The sequence below is a fragment of the Anser anser genome (genome assembly GCF_964211835.1).
Source record: "Anser anser genome assembly, contig: SUPER_W_unloc_2, whole genome shotgun sequence".
Classification (NCBI taxonomy): Eukaryota; Metazoa; Chordata; class Aves; order Anseriformes; family Anatidae; genus Anser; species Anser anser.
In genome coordinates, this window is record NW_028154230.1 from 971,571 (window position 1) to 997,620 (window position 26,050).

At 55.0% G+C, this 26,050-nt stretch overlaps 3 protein-coding genes across 3 annotated transcripts; all 3 read right to left on the minus strand.

Moving 5' to 3' along the window:
• Positions 1-655: 655 nt before the first annotated feature.
• On the minus strand, positions 656-4,225 carry LOC310888879 (adenosine 5'-monophosphoramidase HINT1-like). The gene is made up of 4 exons (XM_083852499.1): positions 4,036-4,225; positions 2,485-2,590; positions 1,574-1,781; positions 656-1,359 (listed from the first exon to the last, which is right to left on the minus strand). Exons 1-4 carry the CDS (start codon positions 4,176-4,178, stop codon positions 1,313-1,315), a joined length of 504 nt encoding a protein of 167 aa, XP_083708625.1. The 5' UTR covers positions 4,179-4,225; the 3' UTR covers positions 656-1,312.
• A 4,843-nt stretch (positions 4,226-9,068) lies between these two features.
• LOC310888880 (adenosine 5'-monophosphoramidase HINT1-like) lies at positions 9,069-12,673 on the minus strand. The gene is made up of 4 exons (XM_083852500.1): positions 12,445-12,673; positions 10,898-11,003; positions 9,987-10,194; positions 9,069-9,772 (listed from the first exon to the last, which is right to left on the minus strand). Exons 1-4 carry the CDS (start codon positions 12,585-12,587, stop codon positions 9,726-9,728), a joined length of 504 nt encoding a protein of 167 aa, XP_083708626.1. The 5' UTR covers positions 12,588-12,673; the 3' UTR covers positions 9,069-9,725.
• A 4,811-nt stretch (positions 12,674-17,484) lies between these two features.
• On the minus strand, positions 17,485-21,054 carry LOC310888881 (adenosine 5'-monophosphoramidase HINT1-like). The gene is made up of 4 exons (XM_083852501.1): positions 20,865-21,054; positions 19,314-19,419; positions 18,403-18,610; positions 17,485-18,188 (listed from the first exon to the last, which is right to left on the minus strand). The coding sequence occupies exons 1-4, from the start codon at positions 21,005-21,007 to the stop codon at positions 18,142-18,144; spliced, it is 504 nt and encodes a 167-aa protein (XP_083708627.1). The 5' UTR covers positions 21,008-21,054; the 3' UTR covers positions 17,485-18,141.
• Between the last annotated feature and the right edge of the window lie 4,996 nt (positions 21,055-26,050).

Sequence of the window (26,050 nt, forward strand, 5' to 3'; positions counted from 1 at the left end):
CTAAAGGAAGGGTCAAATTGGTGCCTCGGGGGCAAATTTCTTCGCCTTCTACGGTTGTCTAACAGTGCCTATTAAGCAAAGAGATTACCAATCGTCTTCCTCCTCTACTTTCTCAGGAATTAAACACCTTTTGTGAAAGACTACAAGCGCTGATAGCATTAGCTAGACCGACTGGGGAACAGTTGAACACGTAAATACTTACTCAAGGTCCATTTGCACAGGTTTCTTTGAGCAGTTCCATGGGCTCTTCTACGTCAACAAAACAGACCAATGAAAGAGACCAAGGACAAATACAGAAACAGAACAGTTGATCAAGTGCCAATTTAAGAAGCTTTCCCTGAAAGGGCAACAGCATCTCCACCTCCACCCACCCCTCCCCTCCCCTCCCCTCCCCCCCCCCCCCCAAGTAGTTGACTTCCACAACTATTTTCATCTGACCCCGCAAACGGCAAATTCTATATTACTTCGAGTAGAACAAGGGCTGTTTCTTGTTTCGGTTTGGTTTTTATCATTCAGCTTCTTCAAAAGACTTTAGTCATTCACAGCTGCAATCGTTAACCCCGCAAACAGATCCAGTAACAAAGATCATTCCTCCTGCTAAGGAATCGAGTTTCTTTGTGAGGAACGGAGTCACAAAAATCATTTCATTAGCAAGTTTCAAACACTAAAAATATTTAATAGCATTTTAACGCTCCCACGCTCCAGTAAGCCTTGAACGTAACCGCAATTAAACAAGGAGCACAGCAAAGCCAGAGGTCTAACAAAGCACGAGAGGTGATCGCATTTAAACGCCTTATGGTGCCTTTAGCTAATCCTTCTTCTAGTTCCTGAACAACGGACTTCGTTTAGGAAAAAAAAAGACTCTAAAAATACATACAAAAAAATAAAGGGAACGGCAGCCGAGTCTTGAACGTTCAGAAGCCGACTCAAGCATCCCAGAGCCTTCTACGCTTTGAAAAGCGTCTGTGGGAGAAATTACTTCTCGAAGTTGCGAAACCCACGACTGAAAAGAAAGCGGTAGCAAAACTCCTACGGTAGTCAAGAACAGGCTGACAAGCACCTGTCAGAAATCACACCGGGTAGAGTTTATTCTGCCTCCTCGGGACAGGGGCAGACAACAGACGATGCCTGGAAGCTTTCTTCCAACCTTATTCTTCTCTGGTTCTACATCTGCCAGTCCTCGATGCGGCTGTTTCGCAATAAAAGCACGCCCTTTTATTTGGGAGCAGGGGGAAGATAGCAAGGCCTCAAACACACAGCACATCCTAGATCGTCTTAGGGAGATGGAGACCCACAGGACCGCCGAGCGCTTCTATCTTCGCGTTTCAAATGACTGGGCAAACCACCATCTACACGACACTGTCAACAGACCGAAACATTCTTTTAACTTGCAGAACTATTTCCATCGGCAAGACACACAAGACAGAGGTCATATCCCCATGCTCCATCTTTATTGTGCAAATGCTGCTCAAAGCTCTTTATTACCCTCCATAGACAGCCGTCCAGGAAAAAAAAAAAAAAAAAAATCATACATCAACAGGGGCTAGATTGACGGGCAACATATGAAACCTACTCGGCGGCGACCCGTACGCGTGCAGTGACGCCTGCGGTGCAAAAACCTTAGCCAGGAGGCCGGCCCAACTGACCGCCACCCAGAATACGTAGATGTACACGACAGCCCGAAGGGCCCGAGGGTGGGCATTCACAGCCATCCGGAATCCATTGGTCAGGTCCAGGTTAGCAGCACACTTCTTGCCAACAACCATTACACGCCCAAGAAGCTGGAAAAAGGAAATAACGTTACCTAACATAACGTGCCACGACGCACAGAACGAACGCGAGCGGAGAACCATCCACAGAACACGGTTAGCTAATCCTTCACGATTCAACCGCTGCTCTTTGAATTACCCTCTAGACAGGAACAGACTACAAAACAGTCACAGAAGCTAAATTTGTCTCGGGGGTTAAAGCCCCCGTCATAGCTTCGGGCAACGTAAGCCGCTCTGGCGGAAAATAAAAGCTTCACGGTGCCTTTTCTTTTGCGTGGCCTCACAAAGCCTTGGAACTTGACTTGCATAGCTAACAGCGAAACAAACACCCAGCGCCGCTCAACCAGCTTTCCCTTTCCTCGCCTCTGACCTGCCCAAACCCCAAGCCCTCTTCTGCATAGTCAAAGTACCACCGCCGCTGTCTGGAAACCGTGAAAACGGGCATCAGACCGTACTTCGGAACAACACTGCTTTTTGCACTACAAGCGCGTAGCCGGAGACCAGCATCGCTTTATATCGCCGCTCTTAGTCAAAAAGCTCAACTCCATTACAAGCTAGAGGCAAAAGACTACAGCATCGGAAAACCCAAAATAGCCTACTGTGCGCCCCTCCGCAACATCCAGAGGAAAAGAGGGGACGGGAAAGAGTCTAGGAAGTTACAAACTAGTTACAGGTACAGCCAGCCTAGCGAAAAGAAAGCTCCCACAGTACTCACGGGTCCGCCAGAATCTTCTGCTTCACATAACCGGACAACTGCCTTCTCAGGAAGGACTAGGAAAAAACACTGGAGCCTGAGGCGAACTATCACGGAACGCAAGGCGCTGGAGGAAGAGTAAACAGTTACAACGCAGTCAGCTTCAGAGAAAGGCAACAGCTTAAGCAAATCACTATGCCCCACCGAACTCGTCCTACCGAAGCAGATTATCAGGTACCCCAAACGCGCACGACAAAACAGCGATTCTTCTTAAGCGATCTTTGAATAGGCAAAGTTCTCTACCTTCTACACGCAAAACACACAAGCGGCAAACAATTGCTAACTGTCCTTCAGTTATGTCCAAATATTGCCTCGGCCAGAGGTAGGAAGGCATCTTCAAAGAACCCGGAGTAATCCGGCTGAGGCTGTATAAACTCTCCGTCCTCGATAACGCCACGTACTCAGGGGAAAGAACATTCCAAGTTAGCCCGTTACGGCCGGCTCTACGTCAGACACCTCCAGACCGAGGCCAAGGTATCACCTGCGAAACACGAATACCACCAATCTGTAGGAAACCATCGACTCGCAACTAATTGCGAGGGAACTCCCCAAATCACCAGCAGACCGAAACTGCATACAGCACCAGAAGCAGGATCCAGCACGCAAGGTGACGGGGGCAACGAGACAGCCGAGTACTTCAGATTAGCGACTTCCGGCAGTTTGATTTATTTTAGATGCGACTGAAACAGCGCCGATAAGACTCGATTCCACAGATGCTTTGCACTTCTTACTCACCATCGCCTTTCACTGCGCGACAATCGAGAATTACGAGCCTTCCTCACACTTCTCCCCCCTATAACATCGCTCAACTGTGAAACAGGCCTTCGGTACAGCGAGCTAAGCAAATTCAAGACCATTCGCTATAGCCAACTACACTCCAAAAGCAGTTCTAAGTTCCCCCCCTGCCTCAAGTGAGGACCAGCAGCCTGCGGGATTGACTGGCTTCTAGATGTTTAAGAAAGCTAGGAAAAGCTGCAATTCTTCCCTTTCACAAGCCACTTTGGAGAGAGCGTGCGCTCGCGTGCGCGGTGGGGGTGGTGCCATAACCAAAGCCTAGCACGGCCGAGCCGGGGCGTCTCTAGAACGCTGTCACGAGGCGCATCAAGACCTGCGTTTCTGCTACGCAGAAATGACTGATTACGGTCACTACTGCGATGCTCGCTGCCTATACGCAGGCAGTCCGAACCCCCAAGGAGACCGACTGCGCCGGCGACCCAGTACGCGCCGTGGCACCCCGGGGGCAGGCGGGACGCGCACCGAAGAAGCGCGGGGTTTTAGAGGCGCTGCAGTAGAGAGCGCCACGAGCCGGAGAGACCCCGACCGACCGACCGACCGACCGACCGACCGACCGTCCGTCCGTCCCTCCCTGCCTCCCTCCCTCCCTCCCGCAGCAAGGCCACCACCCGCCCTGCCGCACTCCCGGGACCCGCGACGGGCCCTCGTTTCAGAGGGCCTGCGAGCGGCCGAGGGAAGGAAGGAAAGAGAAGACTCGCACGACGACGCCGCGGCTACCTCCTCGCCCACGACCGCTCATCCTCACGGAGAACGTTGGCGGGGACCTCCTTGCCCTTGCAGGCGACCTCTCCGAAAGCGGCTGCAGCGGCAGCGCCGCCGCCGGGCCAGGCGGCCTGCGCCCTAACGATCCCGTCGGCCATGACGGCGCCCGCTCGGTACAACGCCCCCTCCCTTCCCGCACTCGGCCCGGCCCTCCGCGGCGCTCATTGGGCCGACAGATCGCCGCCGACCGCTCCCGCGCCTCGATTGGCTGCCTCGCCTGCCCTCTTCCCTTGTCCCCGCCCTCTCGGCGGCTCCGCTCCCGTCGACCCGGTGCTTATCGGCGCTCAGGGAGGTCGCGTGCCCTCGGGGCGCGGAGGGATCCGACCGGGAGGGAGGAAGTGGGCGCCCGAAAACGGGCTGGGCGGCTCCGCGGAGGGAAGCCGGGCCCTGCACGGCTGGGAAACGAGCTCCACAGAACGGTTGCTCCGATCATAGAATCATAGCATGGCTTGGCTTGGCAGGGACCTTACTTAAAGATCACCTAATTCCAACCCCCCCGCCCTGGGCAGGGACACCTTCCACTAGACCACGTTGCTCAAAGCCCCATCCAACCTGGCCTTAAACACTTCCAGGGACGGGGCATCCGCCACTTCTCCTGGCAACCCGTTCCAGTGCCTCACCCCCCTCTCAGGAAAGAATCTCTTCCAACTATCCAGTCTAAGTCTACCCTCTTTGAGTTTAAAACCATTACTCCTTGCCCTATCGCTCCTCTCCCTGACAAAGAGTCCCTCCCCAGCTTTCCTGTAGGGCCCCCCCTTTGGGTACTGGAAGGCCCCTCCAAGGTCTCCCCGGAGCCTTCTCTTCTCTCTCCAGGCTGAACCACCCCAACTCCCTCAGCCTGCCTTCCTGGGAGAGGTGCCCCAGCCCCCTGGTCATCTTCGTGGCCCTCCTCTGGACGCGTTCTAGTACGTCCCCGTCCTTCTTGTGCTGGGGGCCCCAGAGCTGAACACAGTACTTACTCTAGGTGGGGCCTCACAAGAGCACAGCAGCAGAGAGGGAGAATCACCTCCCTCGACTTGCCGGCCGCCCTCCTTTTGATGCGGCCCAGGATACGGGTGGCTTTCCGGGCTGCAAGCGTCCATTGCATTGCCGGCTCCGGTTGACGAGCTTCTCATCAACCAACGCCCCCAGGCCCTTCTCCTCAGAGCTGCTCTCCATCCATTCTCCGCCCAGCCTGGATTCGTGCTTAGGATTGCCCCGGACCAAATGCGGGACCTCGCGCTCGTAGCCCCAACTATTATTTATGACCCTATCAGCTCCACCCCAAACACGCTGGTGGCTTTTGGGCGCTGCTCCCCGCAGGCAGATCCCCGCTTTTGCCAGGGCAGGCCTTACCTTTTCAGAAGTTGCTCCACAACCTTCCCTGAGAGCCCCACTTCAACTGCTGGTGTTTCTAAGGGGGAAAGCTGCACCTCCCGCGCACGGGGTGGCGGGGAGGAATACAAAGCCTGTGCTCAGCCCTGGCACATCACAACTGGGTTTGTGCTCAGCTGGGGAGGAGGCTTCTGGAAAAATAGGCAGTGCCCCCCAAGGCTGCCCAAGCGTGGTCCGCGGTGCCCTGCAGCAGCCCCAGGGAGAGCGGAGCTCAAACTGGCCCGACACGGCGGCAGGGACGTGGCCGTCCCCACACGCGCGGTTCCTGCCTGAGTAGGCCACAGCGCTTCTGCCTCTCTGACAGGCTTGGAGGGTAACGACATCAGAATACGCTCGCTTTAGTTTGAGGTTCCAGGCGCTACTGCCATCGGGATGGCACACGGGGACGGGGCTGGGGCTGGGGCTGGGGGCAGGCAACCACAGGCAGCTTTAACATCTCAGTCCTCCCCGTCGGCCATCTCCCAGCTACCACGCGGGCCACTCAGTGCGACCAGACACCAATTCACCCAAGGCAACAAAAATATTTACAGAGCTACACCTCTCCTCGTAACTGTTTGTTGTTTACGGCTGAAACCACTCCTGGGATAGGATATGCCACCTGGACTGAGCAAAGCCTTTGATACGGTCCCTCACCACATTCTTCTCTCTAAATTGGAGAGGTATGGATTTGAAGGATGGACTGCTGGGCGGATAAAGAATTGGTTGGCTGGTCGCAGCCAAAGGGTTGTGGTCAACGGCTCTATGTCTGGGTGGAGGCCGGTCACAAGCGGTGTCCCTCAGGGGTCGGCCTCGGGACCGGTGCTCTTCAACATCTTTAGCAATGACACAGACGACGGAATCGAGCAAGTTTGCAGATGACACCAAGCTGAGCGGTGCAGTCGATACAACAGAGGGAAGGGATGCCGTCCGGAGGGACCTGGACAGGCCGGAGAAGTGGGCCCATGAGAACCTAATGAGGTTCAACAAGGCCAAGTGCAAGGCGTTGACCTTGGGCTGGGGCAATCCCAGGTATTTCTATAGACTGGGAGAAGAAGAACTTGAGAGCAGCCCTGCGGAGAAGGACTTGGGGGTCCTGATGGACGAGAAGCTGGACACGAGCCAGCAGCGCGCGCTTGCAGCCCGGAAGGCCAACTGTGTCCTGGGCCGCATTAACAAAGGGGTGGCCAGCAGGGAGAGGGAGGTGATTATCCCCCTCTACCCTGCTCTTGGGAGACCCCGCCTGGAATACTGCGTGCAGGCCTGGGGCCCCCAGCACAAGAAGGATGTGGAGCTCTTGGAAAGGTCAGTCTCACCTCCGTCCCTGGACAGGTGTTGGAACAGCTGGAAAGGTGTTGGAACAGCTTGTTCTGGATGCCATCTCCAAGCCATTGGAAGAGAAGGAGGTTATGAGGAGTAGTCAGCATGGATTCACCAAGGGGAAATCGTGCTCGACCGACCTCGTTGCCTTCTATGATGGCATCACCAGCTGCGTTGATGGAGGAAGAGCAGTGGATGTCATCTACCTTGACTTTAGCAAGGCTTCCGATACTGTCTCCCACGACGTCCTGCTAGCAAAGCTGAGAAAGCGTGGGATAGACGAGTGGACGGTAAGGTGGGTTGAGACCTGGCTGACCGGCCGAGCTCAGAGGGTGGTGATCGGCGGCGCAGAGTCCGGCTGCAGCCCTGTGACTAGCGGTGTTCCCCAGGGGTCGGTGCTGGGTCCGGTCTTGTTCAACATCTTCATCGCCGACCTTGACGAGGGAATAGTGTCCAGCCTCAGCAAGTACGCCGATGATACAAAGCTGGGAGGAGTGGCCGACACGCCAGAAGGCTGTGCTGCCATTCAGCGAGACCTGGGCGGGCTGGAGAGCTGGGCAGGAAGAAGCCAAATGAAGTTTAACAAGAGCAAGCGTAGAGTCCTGCACCTGGGAAGGAACAACTGCGTGTATCAGTACAGGCTGGGGGATGACCTGCTGGAGAGGAGCGCTGCGGAGAAGGACCCGGGGGTCCTGGTGGACGACAGGTTGACCATGAGCCAGCGGCGTGCCCTGGTGGCCAAGAAGGCCAACGGGATCCTGGCGTGCGTTAAAAGGAGCGTGGCCAGCAGGTCAAGGGAGGTGATCCTCCCCCTCTACTCTGCCCTGGGCAGGCCTCGCCTGGAGTACCGTGTCCGGTTCCGGGCTCCCCAGTACAAAGAGAGACAGGGATCTCCTGGAAAGAGTCCAGCGGAGGGCAACAAAGATGATACGGGGCCTGGAGCATCTCCCCTATGAGCAAAGACTGAGAGACCTGGGCCTGTTCAGCCTTGAGAAGAGAAGACTGAGAGGGGATCTTATCAATGATTACAAATATCTTAAGTGTGGGAGACAGTGGGACTTGGCCACCCTCTTTTCAGTGGTTTGTGGGGATAGGACAAGGGGCAACGGCCAAAAACTGGAGCACAGGAAGTTCCGCACCAACACGCGAAAGAACTTCTTCACGGTGAGGGTGACGGAGCGCTGGAACAGGCTGCCCGGGGAGGTTGTGGAGTCTCCTTCTCCGGAGATATTCAAGGCCCGTCTGGACGCCTACCTGGGCAGCCTGCTCTAGGGAACCTGCTCTGGCAGGGGGGTTGGACCCGACGATCTCTTGAGGTCCCTTCCAACCCCTACGAATCTGTATATACAGGAGTAAAAATACACGTGTTGATAGCGATAGGACAAGGGGGAATGGTTTTAAACTAAGACAGGGGAGATTTAGCTTAGATATTAGGAGAAAGTTTTTCACTCAGAGGGTGGTGAGGCACTGGAACGGGTTGCCCAGAGAGGTTCTGGATGCCCCATCCCTGGAGGCATTCAAGGCCAGGCTGGACGCGGCTCTGGGCAGCCTGCTCTAGTGGTTGGCAACGCTGCCCAGAGCAGGGGGGTTGAAACTAGATGATCTTTAAGGTGCTTTTCAACCCAGGCCATTCTATGGTTCTATGATATGCTCTTTGAAAGCGTACAGGCTAAAGGAAGGGTCAAATTGGTGCCTCGGGGGCAAATTTCTTCGCCTTCTACGGTTGTCTAACAGTGCCTATTAAGCAAAGAGATTACCAATCGTCTTCCTCCTCTACTTTCTCAGGAATTAAACACCTTTTGTGAAAGACTACAAGCGCTGATAGCATTAGCTAGACGGACTGGGGAACAGTTGAACACGTAAATACTTACTCAAGGTCCATTTGCACAGGTTTCTTTGAGCAGTTCCATGGGCTCTTCTACGTCAACAAAACAGACCAATGAAAGAGACCAAGGACAAATACAGAAACAGAACAGTTGATCAAGTGCCAATTTAAGAAGCTTTCCCTGAAAGGGCAACAGCATCTCCACCTCCACCCACCCCTCCCCTCCCCTCCCCTCCCCCCCCAAGTAGTTGACTTCCACAACTATTTTCATCTGACCCCGCAAACGGCAAATTCTATATTACTTCGAGTAGAACAAGGGCTGTTTCTTGTTTCGGTTTGGTTTTTATCATTCAGCTTCTTCAAAAGACTTTAGTCATTCACAGCTGCAATCGTTAACCCCGCAAACAGATCCAGTAACAAAGATCATTCCTCCTGCTAAGGAATCGAGTTTCTTTGTGAGGAACGGAGTCACAAAAATCATTTCATTAGCAAGTTTCAAACACTAAAAATATTTAATAGCATTTTAACGCTCCCACGCTCCAGTAAGCCTTGAACGTAACCGCAATTAAACAAGGAGCACAGCAAAGCCAGAGGTCTAACAAAGCACGAGAGGTGATCGCATTTAAACGCCTTATGGTGCCTTTAGCTAATCCTTCTTCTAGTTCCTGAACAACGGACTTCGTTTAGGAAAAAAAAAGACTCTAAAAATACATACAAAAAAATAAAGGGAACGGCAGCCGAGTCTTGAACGTTCAGAAGCCGACTCAAGCATCCCAGAGCCTTCTACGCTTTGAAAAGCGTCTGTGGGAGAAATTACTTCTCGAAGTTGCGAAACCCACGACTGAAAAGAAAGCGGTAGCAAAACTCCTACGGTAGTCAAGAACAGGCTGACAAGCACCTGTCAGAAATCACACCGGGTAGAGTTTATTCTGCCTCCTCGGGACAGGGGCAGACAACAGACGATGCCTGGAAGCTTTCTTCCAACCTTATTCTTCTCTGGTTCTACATCTGCCAGTCCTCGATGCGGCTGTTTCGCAATAAAAGCACGCCCTTTTATTTGGGAGCAGGGGGAAGATAGCAAGGCCTCAAACACACAGCACATCCTAGATCGTCTTAGGGAGATGGAGACCCACAGGACCGCCGAGCGCTTCTATCTTCGCGTTTCAAATGACTGGGCAAACCACCATCTACACGACACTGTCAACAGACCGAAACATTCTTTTAACTTGCAGAACTATTTCCATCGGCAAGACACACAAGACAGAGGTCATATCCCCATGCTCCATCTTTATTGTGCAAGTGCTGCTCAAAGCTCTTTATTACCCTCCATAGACAGCCGTCCAGGAAAAAAAAAACAAAAAAAATCATACGTCAACAGGGGCTAGATTGACGGGCAACATATGAAACCTACTCGGCGGCGACCCGTACGCGTGCAGTGACGCCTGCGGTGCAAAAACCTTAGCCAGGAGGCCGGCCCAACTGACCGCCACCCAGAATACGTAGATGTACACGACAGCCCGAAGGGCCCGAGGGTGGGCATTCACAGCCATCCGGAATCCATTGGTCAGGTCCAGGTTAGCAGCACACTTCTTGCCAACAACCATTACACGCCCAAGAAGCTGGAAAAAGGAAATAACGTTACCTAACATAACGTGCCACGACGCACAGAACGAACGCGAGCGGAGAACCATCCACAGAACACGGTTAGCTAATCCTTCACGATTCAACCGCTGCTCTTTGAATTACCCTCTAGACAGGAACAGACTACAAAACAGTCACAGAAGCTAAATTTGTCTCGGGGGTTAAAGCCCCCGTCATAGCTTCGGGCAACGTAAGCCGCTCTGGCGGAAAATAAAAGCTTCACGGTGCCTTTTCTTTTGCGTGGCCTCACAAAGCCTTGGAACTTGACTTGCATAGCTAACAGCGAAACAAACACCCAGCGCCGCTCAACCAGCTTTCCCTTTCCTCGCCTCTGACCTGCCCAAACCCCAAGCCCTCTTCTGCATAGTCAAAGTACCACCGCCGCTGTCTGGAAACCGTGAAAACGGGCATCAGACCGTACTTCGGAACAACACTGCTTTTTGCACTACAAGCGCGTAGCCGGAGACCAGCATCGCTTTATATCGCCGCTCTTAGTCAAAAAGCTCAACTCCATTACAAGCTAGAGGCAAAAGGCTACAGCATCGGAAAACCCAAAATAGCCTACTGTGCGCCCCTCCGCAACATCCAGAGGAAAAGAGGGGACGGGAAAGAGTCTAGGAAGTTACAAACTAGTTACAGGTACAGCCAGCCTAGCGAAAAGAAAGCTCCCACAGTACTCACGGGTCCGCCAGAATCTTCTGCTTCACATAACCGGACAACTGCCTTCTCAGGAAGGACTAGGAAAAAACACTGGAGCCTGAGGCGAACTATCACGGAACGCAAGGCGCTGGAGGAAGAGTAAACAGTTACAACGCAGTCAGCTTCAGAGAAAGGCAACAGCTTAAGCAAATCACTATGCCCCACCGAACTCGTCCTACCGAAGCAGATTATCAGGTACCCCAAACGCGCACGACAAAACAGCGATTCTTCTTAAGCGATCTTTGAATAGGCAAAGTTCTCTACCTTCTACACGCAAAACACACAAGCGGCAAACAATTGCTAACTGTCCTTCAGTTATGTCCAAATATTGCCTCGGCCAGAGGTAGGAAGGCATCTTCAAAGAACCCGGAGTAATCCGGCTGAGGCTGTATAAACTCTCCGTCCTCGATAACGCCACGTACTCAGGGGAAAGAACATTCCAAGTTAGCCCGTTACGGCCGGCTCTACGTCAGACACCTCCAGACCGAGGCCAAGGTATCACCTGCGAAACACGAATACCACCGATCTGTAGGAAACCATCGACTCGCAACTAATTGCGAGGGAACTCCCCAAATCACCAGCAGACCGAAACTGCATACGGCACCAGAAGCAGGATCCAGCACGCAAGGTGACGGGGGCAACGAGACAGCCGAGTACTTCAGATTAGCGACTTCCGGCAGTTTTATTTATTTTAGATGCGACTGAAACAGCGCCGATAAGACTCGATTCCACAGATGCTTTGCACTTCTTACTCACCATCGCCTTTCACTGCGCGACAATCGAGAATTACGAGCCTTCCTCACACTTCTCCCCCCTATAACATCGCTCAACTGTGAAACAGGCCTTCGGTACAGCGAGCTAAGCAAATTCAAGACCATTCGCTATAGCCAACTACACTCCAAAAGCAGTTCTAAGTTCCCCCCCTGCCTCAAGTGAGGACCAGCAGCCTGCGGGATTGACTGGCTTCTAGATGTTTAAGAAAGCTAGGAAAAGCTGCAATTCTTCCCTTTCACAAGCCACTTTGGAGAGAGCGTGCGCTCGCGTGCGCGGTGGGGGTGGTGCCATAACCAAAGCCTAGCACGGCCGAGCCGGGGCGTCTCTAGAACGCTGTCACGAGGCGCATCAAGACCTGCGTTTCTGCTACGCAGAAATGACTGATTACGGTCACTACTGCGATGCTCGCTGCCTATACGCAGGCAGTCCGAACCCCCAAGGAGACCGACTGCGCCGGCGACCCAGTACGCGCCGTGGCACCCCGGGGGCAGGCGGGACGCGCACCGAAGAAGCGCGGGGTTTTAGAGGCGCTGCAGTAGAGAGCGCCACGAGCCGGAGAGACCCCGACCGACCGACCGACCGACCGACCGACCGACCGTCCGTCCCTCCCTGCCTCCCTCCCTCCCTCCCGCAGCAAGGCCACCACCCGCCCTGCCGCACTCCCGGGACCCGCGACGGGCCCTCGTTTCAGAGGGCCTGCGAGCGGCCGAGGGAAGGAAGGAAAGAGAAGACTCGCACGACGACGCCGCGGCTACCTCCTCGCCCACGACCGCTCATCCTCACGGAGAACGTTGGCGGGGACCTCCTTGCCCTTGCAGGCGACCTCTCCGAAAGCGGCTGCAGCGGCAGCGCCGCCGCCGGGCCAGGCGGCCTGCGCCCTAACGATCCCGTCGGCCATGACGGCGCCCGCTCGGTACAACGCCCCCTCCCTTCCCGCACTCGGCCCGGCCCTCCGCGGCGCTCATTGGGCCGACAGATCGCCGCCGACCGCTCCCGCGCCTCGATTGGCTGCCTCGCCTGCCCTCTTCCCTTGTCCCCGCCCTCTCGGCGGCTCCGCTCCCGCCGACCCGGTGCTTATCGGCGCTCAGGGAGGTCGCGTGCCCTCGGGGCGCGGAGGGATCCGACCGGGAGGGAGGAAGTGGGCGCCCGAAAACGGGCTGGGCGGCTCCGCGGAGGGAAGCCGGGCCCTGCACGGCTGGGAAACGAGCTCCACAGAACGGTTGCTCCGATCATAGAATCATAGCATGGCTTGGCTTGGCAGGGACCTTACTTAAAGATCACCTAATTCCAACCCCCCCGCCCTGGGCAGGGACACCTTCCACTAGACCACGTTGCTCAAAGCCCCATCCAACCTGGCCTTAAACACTTCCAGGGACGGGGCATCCGCCACTTCTCCTGGCAACCCGTTCCAGTGCCTCACCCCCCTCTCAGGAAAGAATCTCTTCCAACTATCCAGTCTAAGTCTACCCTCTTTGAGTTTAAAACCATTACTCCTTGCCCTATCGCTCCTCTCCCTGACAAAGAGTCCCTCCCCAGCTTTCCTGTAGGGCCCCCCCTTTGGGTACTGGAAGGCCCCTCCAAGGTCTCCCCGGAGCCTTCTCTTCTCTCTCCAGGCTGAACCACCCCAACTCCCTCAGCCTGCCTTCCTGGGAGAGGTGCCCCAGCCCCCTGGTCATCTTCGTGGCCCTCCTCTGGACGCGTTCTAGTACGTCCCCGTCCTTCTTGTGCTGGGGGCCCCAGAGCTGAACACAGTACTTACTCTAGGTGGGGCCTCACAAGAGCACAGCAGCAGAGAGGGAGAATCACCTCCCTCGACTTGCCGGCCGCCCTCCTTTTGATGCGGCCCAGGATACGGGTGGCTTTCCGGGCTGCAAGCGTCCATTGCATTGCCGGCTCCGGTTGACGAGCTTCTCATCAACCAACGCCCCCAGGCCCTTCTCCTCAGAGCTGCTCTCCATCCATTCTCCGCCCAGCCTGGATTCGTGCTTAGGATTGCCCCGGACCAAATGCGGGACCTCGCGCTCGTAGCCCCAACTATTATTTATGACCCTATCAGCTCCACCCCAAACACGCTGGTGGCTTTTGGGCGCTGCTCCCCGCAGGCAGATCCCCGCTTTTGCCAGGGCAGGCCTTACCTTTTCAGAAGTTGCTCCACAACCTTCCCTGAGAGCCCCACTTCAACTGCTGGTGTTTCTAAGGGGGAAAGCTGCACCTCCCGCGCACGGGGTGGCGGGGAGGAATACAAAGCCTGTGCTCAGCCCTGGCACATCACAACTGGGTTTGTGCTCAGCTGGGGAGGAGGCTTCTGGAAAAATAGGCAGTGCCCCCCAAGGCTGCCCAAGCGTGGTCCGCGGTGCCCTGCAGCAGCCCCAGGGAGAGCGGAGCTCAAACTGGCCCGACACGGCGGCAGGGACGTGGCCGTCCCCACACGCGCGGTTCCTGCCTGAGTAGGCCACAGCGCTTCTGCCTCTCTGACAGGCTTGGAGGGTAACGACATCAGAATACGCTCGCTTTAGTTTGAGGTTCCAGGCGCTACTGCCATCGGGATGGCACACGGGGACGGGGCTGGGGCTGGGGCTGGGGGCAGGCAACCACAGGCAGCTTTAACATCTCAGTCCTCCCCGTCGGCCATCTCCCAGCTACCACGCGGGCCACTCAGTGCGACCAGACACCAATTCACCCAAGGCAACAAAAATATTTACAGAGCTACACCTCTCCTCGTAACTGTTTGTTGTTTACGGCTGAAACCAGTCCTGAGATAGGATATGCCACCTGGACTGAGCAAAGCCTTTGATACGGTCCCTCACCACATTCTTCTCTCTAAATTGGAGAGGTATGGATTTGAAGGATGGACTGCTGGGCGGATAAAGAATTGGTTGGCTGGTCGCAGCCAAAGGGTTGTGGTCAACGGCTCTATGTCTGGGTGGAGGCCGGTCACAAGCGGTGTCCCTCAGGGGTCGGCCTCGGGACCGGTGCTCTTCAACATCTTTAGCAATGACACAGACGACGGAATCGAGCAAGTTTGCAGATGACACCAAGCTGAGCGGTGCAGTCGATACAACAGAGGGAAGGGATGCCGTCCGGAGGGACCTGGACAGGCCGGAGAAGTGGGCCCATGAGAACCTAATGAGGTTCAACAAGGCCAAGTGCAAGGCGTTGACCTTGGGCTGGGGCAATCCCAGGTATTTCTATAGACTGGGAGAAGAAGAACTTGAGAGCAGCCCTGCGGAGAAGGACTTGGGGGTCCTGATGGACGAGAAGCTGGACACGAGCCAGCAGCGCGCGCTTGCAGCCCGGAAGGCCAACTGTGTCCTGGGCCGCATTAAAAAAGGGGTGGCCAGCAGGGAGAGGGAGGTGATTATCCCCCTCTACCCTGCTCTTGGGAGACCCCACCTGGAATACTGCGTGCAGGCCTGGGGCCCCCAGCACAAGAAGGATGTGGAGCTCTTGGAAAGGTCAGTCTCCCCTCCGTCCCTGGAAAGGTGTTGGAACAGCTGGAAAGGTGTTGGAACAGCTTGTTCTGGATGCCATCTCCAAGCCATTGGAAGAGAAGGAGGTTATGAGGAGTAGTCAGCATGGATTCACCGAGGGGAAATCGTGCTCGACCGACCTCGTTGCCTTCTATGATGGCATCACCAGCTGCGTTGATGGAGGGAGAGCAGTGGATGTCATCTACCTTGACTTTAGCAAGGCTTCCGATACTGTCTCCCACGACGTCCTGCTAGCAAAGCTGAGAAAGCGTGGGATAGACGAGTGGACGGTAAGGTGGGTTGAGACCTGGCTGACCGGCCGAGCTCAGAGGGTGGTGATCGGCGGCGCAGAGTCCGGCTGCAGCCCTGTGACTAGCGGTGTTCCCCAGGGGTCGGTGCTGGGTCCGGTCTTGTTCAACATCTTCATCGCCGACCTTGACGAGGGAATAGTGTCCAGCCTCAGCAAGTACGCCGATGATACAAAGCTGGGAGGAGTGGCCGACACGCCAGAAGGCTGTGCTGCCATTCAGCGAGACCTGGGCGGGCTGGAGAGCTGGGCAGGAAGAAGCCAAATGAAGTTTAACAAGAGCAAGCGTAGAGTCCTGCACCTGGGAAGGAACAACCGCGTGTATCAGTACAGGCTGGGGGATGACCTGCTGGAGAGGAGCGCTGCGGAGAAGGACCCGGGGGTCCTGGTGGACGACAGGTTGACCATGAGCCAGCGGCGTGCCCTGGTGGCCAAGAAGGCCAACGGGATCCTGGCGTGCGTTAAAAGGAGCGTGGCCAGCAGGTCAAGGGAGGTGATCCTCCCCCTCTACTCTGCCCTGGGCAGGCCTCGCCTGGAGTACCGTGTCCGGTTCCGGGCTCCCCAGTACAAAGAGAGACAGGGATCTCCTGGAAAGAGTCCAGCGGAGGGCAACAAAGATGATACGGGGCCTGGAGCATCTCCCCTATGAGCAAAGACTGAGAGACCTGGGCCTGTTCAGCCTTGAGAAGAGAAGACTGAGAGGGGATCTTATCAATGATTACAAATATCTTAAGTGTGGGAGACAGTGGGACTTGGCCACCCTCTTTTCAGTGGTTTGTGGGGATAGGACAAGGGGCAACGGCCAAAAACTGGAGCACAGGAAGTTCCGCACCAACACGCGAAAGAACTTCTTCACGGTGAGGGTGACGGAGCGCTGGAACAGGCTGCCCGGGGAGGTTGTGGAGTCTCCTTCTCCGGAGATATTCAAGGCCCGTCTGGACGCCTACCTGGGCAGCCTGCTCTAGGGAACCTGCTCTGGCAGGGGGGTTGGACCCGACGATCTCTTGAGGTCCCTTCCAACCCCTACGAATCTGTATATACAGGAGTAAAAATACACGTGTTGATAGCGATAGGACAAGGGGGAATGGTTTTAAACTAAGACAGGGGAGATTTAGCTTAGATATTAGGAGAAAGTTTTTCACTCAGAGGGCGGTGAGGCACTGGAACGGGTTGCCCAGAGAGGTTCTGGATGCCCCATCCCTGGAGGCATTCAAGGCCAGGCTGGACGCGGCTCTGGGCAGCCTGCTCTAGTGGTTGGCAACGCTGCCCAGAGCAGGGGGGTTGAAACTAGATGATCTTTAAGGTGCTTTTCAACCCAGGCCATTCTATGGTTCTATGATATGCTCTTTGAAAGCGTACAGGCTAAAGGAAGGGTCAAATTGGTGCCTCGGGGGCAAATTTCTTCGCCTTCTACGGTTGTCTAACAGTGCCTATTAAGCAAAGAGATTACCAATCGTCTTCCTCCTCTACTTTCTCAGGAATTAAACACCTTTTGTGAAAGACTACAAGCGCTGATAGCATTAGCTAGACGGACTGGGGAACAGTTGAACACGTAAATACTTACTCAAGGTCCATTTGCACAGGTTTCTTTGAGCAGTTCCATGGGCTCTTCTACGTCAACAAAACAGACCAATGAAAGAGACCAAGGACAAATACAGAAACAGAACAGTTGATCAAGTGCCAATTTAAGAAGCTTTCCCTGAAAGGGCAACAGCATCTCCACCTCCACCCACCCCTCCCCTCCCCTCCCCTCCCCCCCCCCCCCCCAAGTAGTTGACTTCCACAACTATTTTCATCTGACCCCGCAAACGGCAAATTCTATATTACTTCGAGTAGAACAAGGGCTGTTTCTTGTTTCGGTTTGGTTTTTATCATTCAGCTTCTTCAAAAGACTTTAGTCATTCACAGCTGCAATCGTTAACCCCGCAAACAGATCCAGTAACAAAGATCATTCCTCCTGCTAAGGAATCGAGTTTCTTTGTGAGGAACGGAGTCACAAAAATCATTTCATTAGCAAGTTTCAAACACTAAAAATATTTAATAGCATTTTAACGCTCCCACGCTCCAGTAAGCCTTGAACGTAACCGCAATTAAACAAGGAGCACAGCAAAGCCAGAGGTCTAACAAAGCACGAGAGGTGATCGCATTTAAACGCCTTATGGTGCCTTTAGCTAATCCTTCTTCTAGTTCCTGAACAACGGACTTCGTTTAGGAAAAAAAAAGACTCTAAAAATACATACAAAAAAATAAAGGGAACGGCAGCCGAGTCTTGAACGTTCAGAAGCCGACTCAAGCATCCCAGAGCCTTCTACGCTTTGAAAAGCGTCTGTGGGAGAAATTACTTCTCGAAGTTGCGAAACCCACGACTGAAAAGAAAGCGGTAGCAAAACTCCTACGGTAGTCAAGAACAGGCTGACAAGCACCTGTCAGAAATCACACCGGGTAGAGTTTATTCTGCCTCCTCGGGACAGGGGCAGACAACAGACGATGCCTGGAAGCTTTCTTCCAACCTTATTCTTCTCTGGTTCTACATCTGCCAGTCCTCGATGCGGCTGTTTCGCAATAAAAGCACGCCCTTTTATTTGGGAGCAGGGGGAAGATAGCAAGGCCTCAAACACACAGCACATCCTAGATCGTCTTAGGGAGATGGAGACCCACAGGACCGCCGAGCGCTTCTATCTTCGCGTTTCAAATGACTGGGCAAACCACCATCTACACGACACTGTCAACAGACCGAAACATTCTTTTAACTTGCAGAACTATTTCCATCGGCAAGACACACAAGACAGAGGTCATATCCCCATGCTCCATCTTTATTGTGCAAGTGCTGCTCAAAGCTCTTTATTACCCTCCATAGACAGCCGTCCAGGAAAAAAAAAACAAAAAAAATCATACGTCAACAGGGGCTAGATTGACGGGCAACATATGAAACCTACTCGGCGGCGACCCGTACGCGTGCAGTGACGCCTGCGGTGCAAAAACCTTAGCCAGGAGGCCGGCCCAACTGACCGCCACCCAGAATACGTAGATGTACACGACAGCCCGAAGGGCCCGAGGGTGGGCATTCACAGCCATCCGGAATCCATTGGTCAGGTCCAGGTTAGCAGCACACTTCTTGCCAACAACCATTACACGCCCAAGAAGCTGGAAAAAGGAAATAACGTTACCTAACATAACGTGCCACGACGCACAGAACGAACGCGAGCGGAGAACCATCCACAGAACACGGTTAGCTAATCCTTCACGATTCAACCGCTGCTCTTTGAATTACCCTCTAGACAGGAACAGACTACAAAACAGTCACAGAAGCTAAATTTGTCTCGGGGGTTAAAGCCCCCATCATAGCTTCGGGCAACGTAAGCCGCTCTGGCGGAAAATAAAAGCTTCACGGTGCCTTTTCTTTTGCGTGGCCTCACAAAGCCTTGGAACTTGACTTGCATAGCTAACAGCGAAACAAACACCCAGCGCCGCTCAACCAGCTTTCCCTTTCCTCGCCTCTGACCTGCCCAAACCCCAAGCCCTCTTCTGCATAGTCAAAGTACCACCGCCGCTGTCTGGAAACCGTGAAAACGGGCATCAGACCGTACTTCGGAACAACACTGCTTTTTGCACTACAAGCGCGTAGCCGGAGACCAGCATCGCTTTATATCGCCGCTCTTAGTCAAAAAGCTCAACTCCATTACAAGCTAGAGGCAAAAGACTACAGCATCGGAAAACCCAAAATAGCCTACTGTGCGCCCCTCCGCAACATCCAGAGGAAAAGAGGGGACGGGAAAGAGTCTAGGAAGTTACAAACTAGTTACAGGTACAGCCAGCCTAGCGAAAAGAAAGCTCCCACAGTACTCACGGGTCCGCCAGAATCTTCTGCTTCACATAACCGGACAACTGCCTTCTCAGGAAGGACTAGGAAAAAACACTGGAGCCTGAGGCGAACTATCACGGAACGCAAGGCGCTGGAGGAAGAGTAAACAGTTACAACGCAGTCAGCTTCAGAGAAAGGCAACAGCTTAAGCAAATCACTATGCCCCACCGAACTCGTCCTACCGAAGCAGATTATCAGGTACCCCAAACGCGCACGACAAAACAGCGATTCTTCTTAAGCGATCTTTGAATAGGCAAAGTTCTCTACCTTCTACACGCAAAACACACAAGCGGCAAACAATTGCTAACTGTCCTTCAGTTATGTCCAAATATTGCCTCGGCCAGAGGTAGGAAGGCATCTTCAAAGAACCCGGAGTAATCCGGCTGAGGCTGTATAAACTCTCCGTCCTCGATAACGCCACGTACTCAGGGGAAAGAACATTCCAAGTTAGCCCGTTACGGCCGGCTCTACGTCAGACACCTCCAGACCGAGGCCAAGGTATCACCTGCGAAACACGAATACCACCGATCTGTAGGAAACCATCGACTCGCAACTAATTGCGAGGGAACTCCCCAAATCACCAGCAGACCGAAACTGCATACGGCACCAGAAGCAGGATCCAGCACGCAAGGTGACGGGGGCAACGAGACAGCCGAGTACTTCAGATTAGCGACTTCCGGCAGTTTGATTTATTTTAGATGCGACTGAAACAGCGCCGATAAGACTCGATTCCACAGATGCTTTGCACTTCTTACTCACCATCGCCTTTCACTGCGCGACAATCGAGAATTACGAGCCTTCCTCACACTTCTCCCCCCTATAACATCGCTCAACTGTGAAACAGGCCTTCGGTACAGCGAGCTAAGCAAATTCAAGACCATTCGCTATAGCCAACTACACTCCAAAAGCAGTTCTAAGTTCCCCCCCTGCCTCAAGTGAGGACCAGCAGCCTGCGGGATTGACTGGCTTCTAGATGTTTAAGAAAGCTAGGAAAAGCTGCAATTCTTCCCTTTCACAAGCCACTTTGGAGAGAGCGTGCGCTCGCGTGCGCGGTGGGGGTGGTGCCATAACCAAAGCCTAGCACGGCCGAGCCGGGGCGTCTCTAGAACGCTGTCACGAGGCGCATCAAGACCTGCGTTTCTGCTACGCAGAAATGACTGATTACGGTCACTACTGCGATGCTCGCTGCCTATACGCAGGCAGTCCGAACCCCCAAGGAGACCGACTGCGCCGGCGACCCAGTACGCGCCGTGGCACCCCGGGGGCAGGCGGGACGCGCACCGAAGAAGCGCGGGGTTTTAGAGGCGCTGCAGTAGAGAGCGCCACGAGCCGGAGAGACCCCGACCGACCGACCGACCGACCGACCGACCGTCCGTCCGTCCGTCCCTCCCTGCCTCCCTCCCTCCCTCCCGCAGCAAGGCCACCACCCGCCCTGCCGCACTCCCGGGACCCGCGACGGGCCCTCGTTTCAGAGGGCCTGCGAGCGGCCGAGGGAAGGAAGGAAAGAGAAGACTCGCACGACGACGCCGCGGCTACCTCCTCGCCCACGACCGCTCATCCTCACGGAGAACGTTGGCGGGGACCTCCTTGCCCTTGCAGGCGACCTCTCCGAAAGCGGCTGCAGCGGCAGCGCCGCCGCCGGGCCAGGCGGCCTGCGCCCTAACGATCCCGTCGGCCATGACGGCGCCCGCTCGGTACAACGCCCCCTCCCTTCCCGCACTCGGCCCGGCCCTCCGCGGCGCTCATTGGGCCGACAGATCGCCGCCGACCGCTCCCGCGCCTCGATTGGCTGCCTCGCCTGCCCTCTTCCCTTGTCCCCGCCCTCTCGGCGGCTCCGCTCCCGTCGACCCGGTGCTTATCGGCGCTCAGGGAGGTCGCGTGCCCTCGGGGCGCGGAGGGATCCGACCGGGAGGGAGGAAGTGGGCGCCCGAAAACGGGCTGGGCGGCTCCGCGGAGGGAAGCCGGGCCCTGCACGGCTGGGAAACGAGCTCCACAGAACGGTTGCTCCGATCATAGAATCATAGCATGGCTTGGCTTGGCAGGGACCTTACTTAAAGATCACCTAATTCCAACCCCCCCGCCCTGGGCAGGGACACCTTCCACTAGACCACGTTGCTCAAAGCCCCATCCAACCTGGCCTTAAACACTTCCAGGGACGGGGCATCCGCCACTTCTCCTGGCAACCCGTTCCAGTGCCTCACCCCCCTCTCAGGAAAGAATCTCTTCCAACTATCCAGTCTAAGTCTACCCTCTTTGAGTTTAAAACCATTACTCCTTGCCCTATCGCTCCTCTCCCTGACAAAGAGTCCCTCCCCAGCTTTCCTGTAGGGCCCCCCCTTTGGGTACTGGAAGGCCCCTCCAAGGTCTCCCCGGAGCCTTCTCTTCTCTCTCCAGGCTGAACCACCCCAACTCCCTCAGCCTGCCTTCCTGGGAGAGGTGCCCCAGCCCCCTGGTCATCTTCGTGGCCCTCCTCTGGACGCGTTCTAGTACGTCCCCGTCCTTCTTGTGCTGGGGGCCCCAGAGCTGAACACAGTACTTACTCTAGGTGGGGCCTCACAAGAGCACAGCAGCAGAGAGGGAGAATCACCTCCCTCGACTTGCCGGCCGCCCTCCTTTTGATGCGGCCCAGGATACGGGTGGCTTTCCGGGCTGCAAGCGTCCATTGCATTGCCGGCTCCGGTTGACGAGCTTCTCATCAACCAACGCCCCCAGGCCCTTCTCCTCAGAGCTGCTCTCCATCCATTCTCCGCCCAGCCTGGATTCGTGCTTAGGATTGCCCCGGACCAAATGCGGGACCTCGCGCTCGTAGCCCCAACTATTATTTATGACCCTATCAGCTCCACCCCAAACACGCTGGTGGCTTTTGGGCGCTGCTCCCCGCAGGCAGATCCCCGCTTTTGCCAGGGCAGGCCTTACCTTTTCAGAAGTTGCTCCACAACCTTCCCTGAGAGCCCCACTTCAACTGCTGGTGTTTCTAAGGGGGAAAGCTGCACCTCCCGCGCACGGGGTGGCGGGGAGGAATACAAAGCCTGTGCTCAGCCCTGGCACATCACAACTGGGTTTGTGCTCAGCTGGGGAGGAGGCTTCTGGAAAAATAGGCAGTGCCCCCCAAGGCTGCCCAAGCGTGGTCCGCGGTGCCCTGCAGCAGCCCCAGGGAGAGCGGAGCTCAAACTGGCCCGACACGGCGGCAGGGACATGGCCGTCCCCACACGCGCGGTTCCTGCCTGAGTAGGCCACAGCGCTTCTGCCTCTCTGACAGGCTTGGAGGGTAACGACATCAGAATACGCTCGCTTTAGTTTGAGGTTCCAGGCGCTACTGCCATCGGGATGGCACACGGGGACGGGGCTGGGGCTGGGGCTGGGGGCAGGCAACCACAGGCAGCTTTAACATCTCAGTCCTCCCCGTCGGCCATCTCCCAGCTACCACGCGGGCCACTCAGTGCGACCAGACACCAATTCACCCAAGGCAACAAAAATATTTACAGAGCTACACCTCTCCTCGTAACTGTTTGTTGTTTACGGCTGAAACCAGTCCTGGGATAGGATATGCCACCTGGACTGAGCAAAGCCTTTGATACGGTCCCTCACCACATTCTTCTCTCTAAATTGGAGAGGTATGGATTTGAAGGATGGACTGCTGGGCGGATAAAGAATTGGTTGGCTGGTCGCAGCCAAAGGGTTGTGGTCAACGGCTCTATGTCTGGGTGGAGGCCGGTCACAAGCGGTGTCCCTCAGGGGTCGGCCTCGGGACCGGTGCTCTTCAACATCTTTAGCAATGACACAGACGACGGAATCGAGCAAGTTTGCAGATGACACCAAGCTGAGCGGTGCAGTCGATACAACAGAGGGAAGGGATGCCGTCCGGAGGGACCTGGACAGGCCGGAGAAGTGGGCCCATGAGAACCTAATGAGGTTCAACAAGGCCAAGTGCAAGGCGTTGACCTTGGGCTGGGGCAATCCCAGGTATTTCTATAGACTGGGAGAAGAAGAACTTGAGAGCAGCCCTGCGGAGAAGGACTTGGGGGTCCTGATGGACGAGAAGCTGGACACGAGCCAGCAGCGCGCGCTTGCAGCCCGGAAGGCCAACTGTGTCCTGGGCCGCATTAAAAAAGGGGTGGCCAGCAGGGAGAGGGAGGTGATTATCCCCCTCTACCCTGCTCTTGGGAGACCCCACCTGGAATACTGCGTGCAGGCCTGGGGCCCCCAGCACAAGAAGGATGTGGAGCTCTTGGAAAGGTCAGTCTCCCCTCCGTCCCTGGAAAGGTGTTGGAACAGCTGGAAAGGTGTTGGAACAGCTTGTTCTGGATGCCATCTCCAAGCCATTGGAAGAGAAGGAGGTTATGAGGAGTAGTCAGCATGGATTCACCGAGGGGAAATCGTGCTCGACCGACCTCGTTGCCTTCTATGATGGCATCACCAGCTGCGTTGATGGAGGGAGAGCAGTGGATGTCATCTACCTTGACTTTAGCAAGGCTTCCGATACTGTCTCCCACGACGTCCTGCTAGCAAAGCTGAGAAAGCGTGGGATAGACGAGTGGACGGTAAGGTGGGTTGAGACCTGGCTGACCGGCCGAGCTCAGAGGGTGGTGATCGGCGGCGCAGAGTCCGGCTGCAGCCCTGTGACTAGCGGTGTTCCCCAGGGGTCGGTGCTGGGTCCGGTCTTGTTCAACATCTTCATCGCCGACCTTGACGAGGGAATAGTGTCCAGCCTCAGCAAGTACGCCGATGATACAAAGCTGGGAGGAGTGGCCGACACGCCAGAAGGCTGTGCTGCCATTCAGCGAGACCTGGGCGGGCTGGAGAGCTGGGCAGGAAGAAGCCAAATGAAGTTTAACAAGAGCAAGCGTAGAGTCCTGCACCTGGGAAGGAACAACCGCGTGTATCAGTACAGGCTGGGGGATGACCTGCTGGAGAGGAGCGCTGCGGAGAAGGACCCGGGGGTCCTGGTGGACGACAGGTTGACCATGAGCCAGCGGCGTGCCCTGGTGGCCAAGAAGGCCAACGGGATCCTGGCGTGCGTTAAAAGGAGCGTGGCCAGCAGGTCAAGGGAGGTGATCCTCCCCCTCTACTCTGCCTTGGGCAGGCCTCGCCTGGAGTACCGTGTCCGGTTCTGGGCTCCCCAGTACAAAAAGAGAGACAGGGATCTCCTGGAAAGAGTCCAGCGGAGGGCAACAAAGATGATACGGGGCCTGGAGCATCTCCCCTATGAGCAAAGACTGAGAGACCTGGGCCTGTTCAGCCTTGAGAAGAGAAGACTGAGAGGGGATCTTATCAATGATTACAAATATCTTAAGTGTGGGAGACAGTGGGACTTGGCCACCCTCTTTTCAGTGGTTTGTGGGGATAGGACAAGGGGCAACGGCCAAAAACTGGAGCACAGGAAGTTCCGCACCAACATGCGAAAGAACTTCTTCATGGTGAGGGTGACGGAGCGCTGGAACAGGCTGCCCGGGGAGGTTGTGGAGTCTCCTTCTCCGGAGATATTCAAGGCCCGTCTGGACGCCTACCTGGGCAGCCTGCTCTAGGGAACCTGCTCTGGCAGGGGGGTTGGACCCGACGATCTCTTGAGGTCCCTTCCAACCCCTACGAATCCGTATATACAGGAGTAAAAATACACGTGTTGATAGCGATAGGACAAGGGGGAATGGTTTTAAACTAAGACAGGGGAGATTTAGCTTAGATATTAGGAGAAAGTTTTTCACTCAGAGGGCGGTGAGGCACTGGAACGGGTTGCCCAGAGAGGTTCTGGATGCCCCATCCCTGGAGGCATTCAAGGCCAGGCTGGACGCGGCTCTGGGCAGCCTGCTCTAGTGGTTGGCAACGCTGCCCAGAGCAGGGGGGTTGAAACTAGATGATCTTTAAGGTGCTTTTCAACCCAGGCCATTCTATGGTTCTATGATATGCTCTTTGAAAGCGTACAGGCTAAAGGAAGGGTCAAATTGGTGCCTCGGGGGCAAATTTCTTCGCCTTCTACGGTTGTCTAACAGTGCCTATTAAGCAAAGAGATTACCAATCGTCTTCCTCCTCTACTTTCTCAGGAATTAAACACCTTTTGTGAAAGACTACAAGCGCTGATAGCATTAGCTAGACCTAGCTAGACCGACTGGGGAACAGTTGAACACGTAAATACTTACTCAAGGTCCATTTGCACAGGTTTCTTTGAGCAGTTCCATGGGCTCTTCTACGTCAACAAAACAGACCAATGAAAGAGACCAAGGACAAATACAGAAACAGAACAGTTGATCAAGTGCCAATTTAAGAAGCTTTCCCTGAAAGGGCAACAGCATCTCCACCTCCACCCACCCCTCCCCTCCCCTCCCCTCCCCTCCCCCCCCCCAAGTAGTTGACTTCCACAACTATTTTCATCTGACCCCGCAAACGGCAAATTCTATATTACTTCGAGTAGAACAAGGGCTGTTTCTTGTTTCGGTTTGGTTTTTATCATTCAGCTTCTTCAAAAGACTTTAGTCATTCACAGCTGCAATCGTTAACCCCGCAAACAGATCCAGTAACAAAGATCATTCCTCCTGCTAAGGAATCGAGTTTCTTTGTGAGGAACGGAGTCACAAAAATCATTTCATTAGCAAGTTTCAAACACTAAAAATATTTAATAGCATTTTAACGCTCCCACGCTCCAGTAAGCCTTGAACGTAACCGCAATTAAACAAGGAGCACAGCAAAGCCAGAGGTCTAACAAAGCACGAGAGGTGATCGCATTTAAA

Coding starts and splice junctions, on each gene's coding strand:
- LOC310888879 (XM_083852499.1), bottom strand. CDS start 4,178: ATGGCCGACGGGATCGTTAGGGCGCAGGCCGCCTGGCCCGGCGGCGGC. Junction 1,782..2,484: donor CAGAAGATTCTGGCGGACCC/GTGAGTACTGTG, acceptor TCCTTTTTCCAG/CTTCTTGGGCGTGTAATGGT. Junction 1,360..1,573: donor CGCGTACGGGTCGCCGCCGA/GTAGGTTTCATA, acceptor GTCTGTTGACAG/TGTCGTGTAGATGGTGGTTT.
- LOC310888880 (XM_083852500.1), bottom strand. CDS start 12,587: ATGGCCGACGGGATCGTTAGGGCGCAGGCCGCCTGGCCCGGCGGCGGC. Junction 11,004..12,444: donor GAGCGGTCGTGGGCGAGGAG/GTAGCCGCGGCG, acceptor CTCTTCCTCCAG/CGCCTTGCGTTCCGTGATAG. Junction 9,773..9,986: donor CGCGTACGGGTCGCCGCCGA/GTAGGTTTCATA, acceptor GTCTGTTGACAG/TGTCGTGTAGATGGTGGTTT.
- LOC310888881 (XM_083852501.1), bottom strand. CDS start 21,007: ATGGCCGACGGGATCGTTAGGGCGCAGGCCGCCTGGCCCGGCGGCGGC. Junction 18,611..19,313: donor CAGAAGATTCTGGCGGACCC/GTGAGTACTGTG, acceptor TCCTTTTTCCAG/CTTCTTGGGCGTGTAATGGT. Junction 18,189..18,402: donor CGCGTACGGGTCGCCGCCGA/GTAGGTTTCATA, acceptor GTCTGTTGACAG/TGTCGTGTAGATGGTGGTTT.